The sequence below is a fragment of the Terrapene carolina genome, unplaced genomic scaffold (assembly GCF_002925995.2).
Source record: "Terrapene carolina triunguis isolate 2854851 unplaced genomic scaffold, T_m_triunguis-2.0 Scaffold604, whole genome shotgun sequence".
Lineage (NCBI taxonomy): Eukaryota > Metazoa > Chordata > Testudines > Emydidae > Terrapene > Terrapene triunguis.
This window is the reverse complement of record NW_020664955.1, coordinates 112,755-125,147: the sequence shown is the minus strand read 5'-3', so window position 1 is coordinate 125,147 and position 12,393 is coordinate 112,755. Positions and strand designations below refer to the sequence as shown.

At 52.4% G+C, this 12,393-nt stretch overlaps 1 protein-coding gene across 1 annotated transcript in view; it reads right to left on the bottom strand.

The window, feature by feature from the left end:
• Positions 1-12,393, bottom strand: part of PACSIN1 (protein kinase C and casein kinase substrate in neurons 1) — a 35,795-nt gene that overhangs the window by 3,170 nt on the left and 20,232 nt on the right. Inside the window, exons 2-8 of the mRNA XM_024200213.3 lie at positions 5,034-5,163; positions 3,861-4,017; positions 2,881-3,116; positions 2,022-2,177; positions 1,129-1,304; positions 496-616; positions 214-338 (exon numbers count right to left, since the gene is read on the bottom strand). Coding sequence (XP_024055981.2) covers positions 214-338; positions 496-616; positions 1,129-1,304; positions 2,022-2,177; positions 2,881-3,116; positions 3,861-4,017; positions 5,034-5,096 — 1,034 coding nt within the window. The 5' untranslated portion in view covers positions 5,097-5,163. The remainder of the gene's footprint in view (positions 1-213; positions 339-495; positions 617-1,128; positions 1,305-2,021; positions 2,178-2,880; positions 3,117-3,860; positions 4,018-5,033; positions 5,164-12,393) is intronic.

The following is a 12,393-nucleotide window of genomic DNA, read 5'->3' as shown; positions in this document are numbered from 1 at the left end:
ACGCGACCGCGTCCCCTCTGCCGTATCACAGCGTATCCCCCGGGAACTGCCCACAGTGAAACGAAATTGCACGAGAGGGCTTCTAAACAAAGAATAACAGATGTATGTTCCTGCTCACCGCCCCCCACCTCCACTGTGTCTCTGCAGCCCTCCCCAGCCCTCCCTGTGGACTGGAAATTGGAGGGCCCCCTCTCGTAGCTTGGGCGCTGTCACCTGCCGCGGTCCCCGGCCACTGCTGCTGATTCGCCCACTGCAGTGGCGTTGGTCAGGGTCACCCCTTCATTCTTCTTAATCTTCTCTCGCCTTGTTATCGTGTGCGTGAGGTCCGGGTTCCACTCCTGGAGACACAAAGCAACACGTGCCCCTGTGCACCTGCCGGGCTCTCTTCACCCGCCTGCCTGCCTTGTTCCCCTCCCCATGCCCAGTGCAAACCCCACCCTGTCCCCTCCCCATTTACGGCAGCCACCTCCGGAGCAGGGCGGGTGGGAGCCTCACCTCAAACTGGGGCCAGTTCATAGGCATCCCCGGGCCGTTAGTGCTGCGGAACCACCTGAGGTCCTCCTGAGCGTCTGCCACGCGGATGGTTTGCTCCAGCTCGCGGTAGACGTTGGTGTAGCTGAGGGAGGTCACAAGCAAAGCAGAAGTGAGGAACCCCGGGTGCCCCCCTGCGCTCACGGACGACTGAAGCTCCTTCGAGATGAGCCGGGGAAGGGCTGCGGACACTTACTGGCAGAGAAGGCGGTGGTCGGGGGCGGTTATGGGAGGACAGATTGGAACTACGGGGCAAGCGGGACTCCCAAGAGAACTCAGAACTGGCATTCCTCCTGCTGGCCACAGGAGGGAGCCAGGCCTCTGCACAAATCCGCCTGGCATGGCCATTCAGCCAGGGATATCCCTAGATGCGGCTGGAGCCGCTGCTTCCAGCCCTGTGCCCTCCATCTGCCCTTAGAGTGACTGGGTCTGACTGGCCTTTGGGAGCCTCTGCTGGGTACTTGGGCTCATCCAGCATCCTCTGGGGCCTGGTTCATGGCAGCCCGGCCAGTCAAGTCACTGGAGATCCCTGTAGTTCCTATATGCTGCTGCTCTCGCTCTCCCGTCCTGCCCCACCATCCCTGTGGGCGTGGTTACCTGCTGCTCTCAGCCAGGTTCAGGTGCCGCTTGATGTCCAACAGCACCTCCTTCAGGAAGATGAGCCTCTTCTCCTCAAACTGCTGGCACTGCTCGAACACCTGCTCCATGCTCTCCATGTACTGCGGGGTGCACTTGTTCAGCTCCTCCAGCACCTTCTCATACTTCTCTTGGGTCTGCGGGCACAACCCGGGGCCAAGGTTAAAGCCCAGGCCCCCAGAGCTCCTTGCCTGGGCCCTGACAGAGCCTCTCCCCACCCCATGTCCAGCTTGTGATGAACCCATCTTCATTTTTGTGAGGGCAGGGAACCTGGCCTTCAGCTGGGACAAATCAGCCAGCCCTGAAGTCAATGGAGCTGTGATTTATACCAGATGGGGACCTGACTCCCCTGGAGAGACACTAATTTACACTGGGTGAGGGTCTGACTCCATTGGAGTGATGCTGCTTTATACCAGCAGGGGAACGGGCCTTCTCTCCCCTAACTGTTGCTTCTGCTGCACTTGCAGCCCCACCAGCTGGACCTGCTGCACCCAGACTACAGTTGTTTGGGGTTGGCTCAGGGGCTGAGATCCTTTGTGGAAGGGGAGATGGGAGAAGCAGCTATATCACCAGAGCCCCTCTTTCAAGGACGAAAAAGGCCAATAGCCTCTGGTAACCTGGTAAGGTCCCTTCCTGGAGGAGACAGAGTGGGGTTCTCCCATATCTCCTGGTTCTAAGTGCCAGTGCATGGTGTCCTGGCTGCCCTGGAGACTGGAGCTGTGTATCCACAGAGCCCTGGCAGCAGGGCAAGCTTCCCGCAGGCTGCTCTGCCAGCATGACTCACCACGGACCTGTAGGGAGCTGGGCATGTGTCTGGCCACCCTCCCCCTTCCCTCCAGGGCAGCAGCTCGCACCTTTTGCACATCTTGCTTGCACTTTTCCACCTTGTCCTGGAGCTTCTTCTGCTGGTCTGCAGTGATGGACTGCTCTGCCTTGCTGTTGGCTTCCCGGGTCATTGCCAGCTTCTCCTCTTTGCATGCCAGGTGATATGCTTTCTTGGCCGTCTCCACCTGTTGCCGGGAGGTGGGGTGAGGGAGGGAAGGAACCCAGGACAGATGTTTGCAGATGTTCTACCCATAACCCTTATCCCTTCCCCTAAACATCTCTGCGCTGCAATTGGACTTCCACCCTGCCTTTGTGCTGTGTCTCCCCGTCCCTGCGAACGGAGACTTGGGCATGGTTTTGTCTCATTCCACCTTCGCCCAAGGGCAATGGTGTGTTCGGAACCGAGTTCCTCTGGGGTCGGTGGCAGAAGAACGGGCAGGTACTCGTTATTATTGTCCCAGGCATAGCGCAAGAGGTGTTGAATGGGGAACTCCATGGGCAAAACAGGCACCTGTTTGCCGCTCCTTGAGGAATGACTGGTTCTCCCAATGGCACATCAGGTACCTGGTGCCTCACCAAAGATGGGGATCCTTTGGACACTATGCCCCCCACACCCTCTGCAAGCTGTGACTGGTGCCTCTGTGGTTACAACAGGCATCTTCCTCCTAACTGCTCCCAAGGTACAACCAATACCTCTGGCCATACAGCCGCACCTTCTCCCCCACCCCACCACATGTTCTGGTGCCTGTGTGAGTGGCTTGGGCACCTGGCCCCCATCCCAGTGCACTGTGGGTACAGTAGGTGGGCTCTTTCCTCCCTGATCTCGTGAGGCTCTCAGTGGTTCACCTCTCGGTCAGCAGGCCCGCTCCACCCTGCCCTGTCTCCTACCTCCTTCATTTTCTTGGCCCAGGGTTTCTGCGCTTTCCGGAAGCCGTCGTCTGCCTCCTTGGCCTCCTTGAAGCCTCCCATGATCTGCTTGTGGTAGGCGTCCTTCTGCCAGTTCTTCACCTTCTCAAAGTCCTCGTTCAGCAGGCTGTTCTTCACATCCTGATGCAGCTCGCTCACCTTGTCCGCCTCTGTCATCATGGCTCCCCACGCCCTCTCCAAGCTGCCGTACTGCGGGCCTGCGGGACGGGGCTGAGGTAAGCAATCGACGTCATGGCAATGCCCGGCCCTTCTCTAGTGGCTCCTGTCCGTGAGACCCGCAAAGTGCCCATTTCGTGGCTGGGGAAACTGAGGCACAGAGCGTGTGGAGGGGGGTGACTTGTTCAAGGAAGCGCAGCAAGTCAGGGGTCAAGTCAGGAATGGAACCCAGGAGTCCTGTTTCCTTGTCCCTGGTTCTAACCCATATGCCATGCTGCTGCCCCTTGAGAGGGCTGAAATGCCCCTGTCTGGCATATTTCTGACTGCTGACTGGGAGACTGGTGGGGTTAAAACCAAACAAGTCAATTCTTTGAATTTGGACAGCCTGCTGAATTGGATAATTCAGGGCCAGGCAGGAAGCCAACAGTTGTTACCTGATGGGACTTCACAGCAACAGGGGGTGGGGAGAGAATTGAGATCCTCCAGCTCCAAAAAAACAGGCCCCTGCCACACGAGCAAGAGGAGAATCTCCATTAGCAGTGCAGGACCTATGCCACACAATCGAGCAGTTCTGATTCCATCCAGAAGAGGGCAGTGGGGCATGCACTACCAGCCAACTCGATCTAGTTATTAGAGGACATCAAAATATAGATTTAAAGAATTCTCAGGGGGAAATGTACGAGCTCCGTCACCAAGGGCCCATTCTGGGGTTTCTCCCTGGTGGGGTGAATGCTGCAGTGCCCTCACACCGTGAAGGGCTGTGGACAGAGGCAGGGTCGTGATACCTTTCTCGATCAGCTGCCTCCACCTCTTGGACCAGTCAGTCAGCTGCTGGGCGTAGGCCTTCTCGATCTTGGCCCGCTCGTGGACACAGTTCATGAGGTCATTGCAGAGCCGGTGCCCGTCGTCGATCCGTTTCACTGTCCGTTTGTAGTTCCCCACCTACCGGAGAGATGGACAGCTGGCTGGGAACAATGGCTCTGGCCAAGCCATGCCCACTCTGGAGACAGGAGGGAATGGTGAGCGCCGGCACCAGGCCAAATCGAACGGGGGGGAGGAGAGGATTGGGGGTGAAATCAGCCATTTCTGGAGTGAGTAGTGCTAGACTGGCTCAGGAGAGGAGGGGAGGGCGGGTGAGAGGTTGGAGGCTGAAGCGGGTCTATTTTAATTCTGCTGTTGTCTCACGCTGTGGCTGGATGGGACTAGGACAAAACCAGGTGATTTCTTTTCACGTGTAACTTGCGACAGGTCTGAAACGCTGCTCTCCTGAGAGGAGAGGCCCGTGCGCTGCAAGGCTACATTTCAGAGAGTCACATTCAAAAGACAGAAAGAACACCACATTCTCTCCACAACTCATTCCCCCGTGCAAGGTCACGGAGTTCTCTAGGCACCCTACAGCGCGTGCCGAGCCCCGACTGAACGGCTGAGCACTGACGACGGCTGAGCTGGGAACACACAGTGCTTCTGCTGTTCAGGCCCTGAGAGCGCAGCGACTGCATCTGCAATTTGAACGCAGCCGGCATTCGATGCTCCGCGACAGCTCGCGCCGCCTTGGGCAGGAGACTGGGTTCCAGCGAGATGTCAAGCCGCCGGGGTTGTCCCTGGCTCTGACGATCATGGGGAGTTCAGCCTCTTGCAGGGATGGTCAGGTGTTGCGGATGAGGGTCTCTGCTGGGCCCAGCCAGCAGGGGGAGCTTCCCATTTGTATAGTTTTGCCACCTCGGTTTGCGAACGTGGCTGCTTGAGGAGGCCGATGGCGCCCTCTAGTGGCGAGAGTTTGCTCAGAAAAGAGTGCAGAGCAAACCCTAGCGAGCAGAGATGCCACCCTCCAGGGCTGTGGGAGCACCTGGCTATTCCACCAGCAGAGCCCACCCAGGCACCAGGGGAGGCATCAGGTACAATCTGTTGCTCCTCCCTGCTTGCTCAATGTCTCTCAGGGGGTCTCGGGGGGAACTCACCTCCCAGAAGCTGTCGGTTATTTCCTCCGCAGCCGCCGCAGACTCATCATAGGAGCCCGACATGGTTCCCGTTCCTCAGGATTTAATGCACACGCTCAGCCGCTCTCCGGGAAGCACCAGACCTCATGCACTGGTCGGAGGAATGACAAGGGTCAGCAGGGGAGAATGCATCATTCAGAGCCCAGCCCTGCCAGCTGCTGCCAGACTTTGCCAAAGCCCGTTAGAGGGCGCCCCCGCTGAAAATTTTCCAGTTAAAAAAAACAACAGAAAACTGATCTCTGCCTTTTAAACAATATATAAATAAACCAACCCTGTAAAATATTTGGTCTTGGGTAAAAATGTTCAGGTTTTTTTCCTGAAAATTTCTAGTGAAACTCAACTTTTCCACACACACAACAAATTGGATTAAAAGTCAATTTTTCCATAAAAAACAAGTTTAGAGGGAAAAGCCCAACTCCGCTTTTCCAAACCTCACCTCACAGGAATCATTTTGCCCACAAGAGAAATTATCATCATGCAATAATTCGATTACAGTAACTCACAGAAACCCCACTGAGCTTGTTGTAATAATACTCAGCTCCTATATGGCACTTTTTGTCAGTAGATCTCAAAGGAGAGAGGAGGAGGTCACTATCACTACCCCATTTTACAGATGGGCAAACTGAGGCACAGAGTGGGAAAGTGACTTGCCTAAGGTCACCCAGACAGCCAGGAATAGAATCCAAGTCCTAGTCCAATGCTATATCCACTAGGCCACACTGCCTAGATGTACTAGATGCTGTACACAAAGCAAAGTGATGGTCCCTGTGTGACGCTGTGCACAGATCCTGCTCAACTACGCCACTGTGACGGGTTGGATCACAGAAACCCCCTTGGGAGCTGCCACCCGATGTGCCAAGACTACCCCTGCTTCTGTTTTCCCTGCCAGCTCAGGACTCCAGCACCCCGTCTTGCTGAATTAGACACTCCAGTTCCCTTCAACACAGACCCAGGGTCTGAATTACTTGTCCCAAAACTGCAAGTTTACCCAAAAACAGCTCACAGGAGTGTGCTTGTCTTTAGCACTCAGATGCCCAACTCCCAATGGGGTCTAAACCCAGATAAATCCGTTTTACCCTGCATAAAGCTTATGCAGGGCAAACTCATAAATTGTTCGCCCTCTATAACACTGATAGAGAGATATGCACAGCTGTTTGCTCCCCCAGGTATTAATACATACTCTGAGTAAATTACTAAATAAAAAGTGATTTTATTAAATACAGACAGTAGGATTTAAGTGGTTCCAAGTAGTAACAGACAAAACAAAGTAAGTCACAAGCAAAATAAAATAAAATGCGCAAATCTATGCCTAATCAAACTAAATACAGATAATCTCACCCTCAGAGATGCTTCAGTAAGTTTTTCTCAGACTGGACACCTTCCAGGCCTGGGCACAATTCTTTCCCCTGGTACAGCTCTTGTTCCAGCTTAGGTGTTAGCTAGGGGCTTCTCCATGATGGCTCCTCTCCCTCTCTGTTCTCTTCCACCCCTTTATATATCTTTTGCATAAGGCGGGAACTCTTTGTCCCTCTGGGTTTTCACCCCCCCTCACTGGAAAAGCACCAGGTTAAAGATGGATTCCAGTTCAGGTGACATGATCACATGTCACTGCAAGACTTCATTACTCACTTGCCAGCACACACATATACAGGAAGACTCACAGGTAAACACAGTCATCTGCAGACAATGGTTCTTGTTAATGGGAGTCATTAAGATTCCAAACCATCATTAATGGCCCACACTTTACATAATTACAATAGGCCCTCAGAGTTATGTTTTATATTTCTAGTTTTAGATACAAGAGTGGTACATTTCTACAAATAGGATGATCACACTCAGTAGATTATGAGCTTTGTAATGATACCTTACAATAGACCTTTTGCATGAAGCATATCCCAATTACCTTACATTCACTTATATTTTTATAAAACCATATAGACTGCACAACGTCACACCCTGCCCCAAAGAGTTTACAATCTGAGAAGCCAAGTGACATATGAAGGATGAGGGAGAAGGACCCAATCAAATAGAGACCAATTTTTAAGAATACATTTGTCATTTTTAGAAATAATTATGAAGAAAGGCGGTGGCAGCTAATCCTGCCTACCCTGCCAGCCATCATTAATTGGCTGGTTTCTCACAGGTATCAAGGTATCAAGACCTAGAGGGATTTGAAAGAGGAGAGAATAGTGCTCCTACAGGTCAGTCAGGGAGGCTGTTCCATACATAAAAGGTGGCCATTTCTGGGGGGGAATGTAACAGCCACTTAACAGACTACATTAACACTGCAGAAAAGTTTGGGTTTTGGGTGGGGGAGAGGGGAATGAAAAGCACTGCAGCCAGTTGAAACGGAAAAGGGAATTTTGCCAGGTAGGGTGTAAGTCCCCAATTTAGCCAGGGCCAACAATGAGCTTTGGAATGCTGAATTCATGATCTTAAAAATACTCATCTTTACTACACCCTCTTTTCCTAGGATAGCCCTGAACCCGGCAGCCACGTACTGAAATCACAAAGAGCTCACTTGGATTTTGTACACCAAAACCACTCAGCATTTATTAAAGCAAAGACAAGGTGTGCGTGGACTGACAGAGATCAAAACAGCTGCTTGACCGGCTCAACAGCCAGTTCTCTCCTCTGAACAGGTCAGAAAAGCCATTTCTTTCCACATCTCTAGCTTCAGACTCAGCCATTTGAAACAATGTCACTTATTTTGCAAGTTCCCAGGTCTTTGAAAGCCATGGGAATGCAGTAGCTCCCAGAGAGTCTAGCATAGTCCTTGAGTGTGTATATTGTGAAGTAAATAACCCTTAACATACTGGACTAAGATAAACCATAAGTAAGTAAGTCGGACTGGTACAAGTTCCATATTACACTGGTGCAGCCCACGTACACTGGGGGTGTGCACTAGGCTAGCTTCATCATACAGCCATAGAGACAGGCCCTTTTAGACCACACTCCTGTATTAAAGGGCTCCTCTCCTGGCATGGGAGAGGAATCTATATGTCCACCCATTCTTTGGCCTCTCTGACACTAGTCCAGAAGCAAGACCCTGCCCTGACCTTGGGACGAGTTCAGGGCCAGCTCAGCCCCCTTGCAGCCCTGCGTGTAAGTCTATCACATGCAGAGAGCAAGAGCTGGGCAGCTTGGTGTCTCGCTGCTGCTGTCACAGTCTCCGGTCACACGAGCGGTTGAGCAATGTTATTAAAGTCAATATATTCTAAAATGGGAGGTGTCTGTACTAGAAACCACTGCAGAGGGATGGGATGGGATGAGGCGCCCTCCTGACCTCCCCTGGTCCCAGCTACGCCACCCTTCCCTTCTGCATTCAGATCCTGGCTGCATTTAAACAGAGGGAGAATAAAACCCAGCAAGAGAGATTTCAGAAGTGGCTGGAGTCTTCTTCATATCTCAGCAGGGGCGGGATAATGCCCACCACCTAACGGCTCCCTCTGTCCTCCAGTACATTCAGATACCAGCAGCACTAGGTTATGTGCATCCCCTCCATCCATTATAACTACTCCATGCCACCCTCTGCACCGTACTTAAATCTGTACTCTCAAGAGGAGCCCTGCTCCATTCCAAGGGTTTGCTATCTGGAAAGACATCCCCGTTGCAGATCCTGAATGATCTATGAATAGCCCACGCAAAGCTCTGGGCAACGAGGAGGAAATAACCCATGGACTGCTTAGCAGAAGAATCATCCCCTTACCCAGATTTGTTCATGCCCTGCTGCACATCCCTGCTGGACTGAGTGGCACATGAGGGGAGGCTGGAGGAGGATAGGAGGCTGGATTGCGGTTGTTGTTGGGGAGGATGAGGGACAGGGGGAGCCGAGCAACAGGAAATTCTCGTCCTGATATTTCAACCTAATCCCTTCTGATCTTCTGAAAAACGACATCCCCGGAGAATCACGTGAGCTGGCCAAGCCACTTAACCCTTTGCTGCTTTGCTAAAGGAGGGAAGAGCTGGCATCAGAACAAGGCAGAGAGGCAGCCCTGGCCAGGGAATGCCCAGCTGGTGCCCAGCAGAACACTCATCTTCACCAGGTGCTTCCAAATGGAAGGTGGAACTGCAGAGGCTGTGAACTTGCCCATGGTCAGCTCTCTTGTACCTGTTCTCTATGGTGCCTCCTGCTGGGAGAAACTGGGAGAGGCGTGGCAGTGAGCTCCCTCTAAAATAGCGTTGATACAGTTTATACAGCACAGAGGACAACTAGCCTTTACAGGTCTGAACTAGAGGGGAAAAAGAAGGTGAGGCATGCAGTGCCTTCAGGGCTCTCCCTGGCCAGAGATGCAACCTTAGAGAAGATTCCAGGATCTTTTGCTTCTCAGGCAAACTGTTTCCTAAAAACTTTTTCATCAAATCCCCTGAAAACCTCATCAGCTATAACTAAAGCATTGGAGCTGCGGCTGACTCCAACCCCTGGGTCTGAGACACCTGCAGTTTGAAATCTGGACCCAGATCCCAGTTTTCTAAAGGGCCAAAGCAAAGCCCCAGAACTCTGGGTACTGAAGGGACAGATCTGGACCCAAATTCTGCTGCTTGACAGCAGGCAGTTGTTTTGCCTGCACTCTCTCCAAACTAGTCAGGGAGCTCATGGTCTTGTCTCACCAAAGCTTCCGCCTGGCAGCACTGACCCGAAAGCCCTGCTGTTTGTGGATGCAGCATCAACTCTTGTTAGTTTGTTCTTAGTATGCTGACCTTCCCAATTAGCTGATGGATTATCTCCTCCAGGTGACTGTAACCCCTCACCTCCCGAAGCCAGCTTCAGGGGCAGGCAAAGTGTCTCAGCGGAGTTAATTATTAACAGCGAGTGATCTTGCTCCTGGATTGTCTGCAGCACTTTGGCATGGGAAGCTCTCTGCGAAGGCTGGAAACCCCACCACAGGTAACAGGATATGCAACAGAATTCATCAGATGAATGTCTCTGGCCCTTAGCTTGACTCTGGCAAAGGCTGAGCCGGAAACAGAATAGGGTTGTTACTCAAGATTCCAGGGTTCCTCTCCCAGGTCTCTAGGAGGGAGTGTGATCTAGTGAGAAGAGCAGGGGACTCTCGGTGCTAGTGGGGTGAACTGCGTTCTAGTTTCATCACTTCTCACCGGCTGACCTTGGGCAAATCGCTTCCCCTCTCTGTGCTTTGTGTTGTTCCCTGTCTGTAAAACGAGGATTGTGATCTGGATTCTCCATTGTGCAGCACTTTGAGATCGATGGATGGAAAAGGGCTACATTCTGTGCTATTTTATGTGCGTCCATCCAGTCCTCTAGCCACATGGACGAACAGTGTAAAAAAAAAAATTAAAGCAACATTTCAGACCATGTGTGCGAATCCAGTAACAAATTCCAACGACTCCTGGCTCTTCCCCATCCTCCCCACTTCCAGCTACTCATCCCTCCTTCAGGAAAGCCAGGGGGAACCAACAGGCCTTGTAACTTGACCGGCAGTCCCGCAAACTCAGATTCTGGCAAACCGAAGCCTAAAGTAAATTCTCCAGCCAAGGAGCCCTCCCCAAATATGCCCTCTCCTCTGGCCCCTTGCAATTGAACCATTGGGGCATTGCCCTGAATGCCCGGCAGAGAATACCCTGAGGAACCCATGAGCCACACCTTTTAGGGATTTATGAGTGTAAACGAGCAGCTGGAAGGGAACAGGCAGCTACTGTGGCTTCTGGCGCCTTAATGCACAGGCTGCTGCACTGGGCGTTAGGGGAGACCCGAGTGTTTGCAAGGTGCAACCTCACATGGGCACTACAGCAATCCAGCCGAGCGGTGACCAGGGCCTATCTCGCTGTGCAGGGTCCCAACAGCTGGGAGGGGAGGTAACAAGCCGAGGGGCTGGTAAGGACTCGCTCTGTACCAAGGCTGAATATGATTCAGTGCTATAGCCTGGTTGTCCCGTGAGAGACACGGCAGCTTGGGAACAGGAGCCGAGGGGGCTTTTCCACTAGAAGGTGCAGCAGCGGGGACCATCGCTAGCCGCAGCCCTCTGTGCTGAAAGGGTTACTGGAGCGAGTGCCTAAGCTCATCGTTAAGAGGCGGAGTTCTAGGGCTCAGTGCAGTGGAACTAACAGAGCCTAGAAGGGATTTAGTGATATAACCAAGGAACCCACCAATCCTGCCCCGTGTTTTAGGGCTGGCTATAAATAAATGCATGACTCTGTCCCTCACATGCAGTCCGAGGGACGTATGTATGTATGCACATACACAATGTAACACAAAGCACACTGCATATACACAAAGCACACACGACACACAGATATACACTGTAACCAACCCGTGAAAAAAATGCAGAAATTGGGCTTGTTTTGGGCTTAATTGGCTTGTGAGTTGTTTGTTGGCTAGGTTTTGGCTTGTAGCTTGTTGCTTCTTTTTTTTTTTTTTATTGGCTCTCAGCAAGAAGGAAGTGGGGAGAGAGTCAGGGGTGCACAGCGGGCCCACCACGATCCCAGACTGCACGCCGGGGGGATCTAGTCACATAGAGTGTTGGGGTTCTTAGGGACTGGTTTATTTTGGCCTTGTTTTGAAATGGGATTAGCTTGATTTTTGTCTTATTGTGAAAGTCATTTTTGGCTTATTGTGCTTATTTACCGTGTGAAAGTTGGCAATTGTGCCCCTCACCAGTCCAGTCCAGGGCCTCTCCTTAGCAGCTGCCAGTCACGCCTCACTACAGCACACAATGCAAGTTGCCAGAGAGGACTGCACTGACTCATTGGCAGGCCCAGGGTCTCTGTGTTAATCTGCAGCCTGCATTTTAACGACTGCCCGTGGTGCACTTCCTTTAGCTGCCAGGTATCCACAGTGCCTCAGAACCCACGAGGACCAAGCCGATGCTGCGGATGCTGAATGCAAACTGGCCAGTGCTGCCATGGGGAGACTGGAGATTTAGCCTTCCCTGGGATGCCTAGCTCTGAAACATGGCTTGGAGCAGCCCCAGAACAGGTACCAAGAGCAGTGCCATGTGACCAAGATAGCTGTCAGAAAAGCTTCTGCCCATCAAACCTTTGTACTGGAGGGATATCCTTGGGCTCCCCACAGTTCTGCCAATGCACCTCAAGCCTGACCTGCAGCCCCCCCCCCCTTTGCTATTCCAGCCCTGCCCAGCAAGGAGGCAGCGTGGGAAGAAATGCCATGTTTGTGGCCAAGCATTATCTACAGGAGCTGGCGATCAATGAACCGGTTAGCTCCCTCTGACTGCCCCATGCCATGTTGCTGAGCCAGCAAACAGCAGGCAGGGGAGGGTGTCATTTTAGAAACCCTCTGGGTGGATTGGCTTTGTTAGCAATTGATCTCTGCAAGGAGACTTGGGGTATGTCTACACTACGG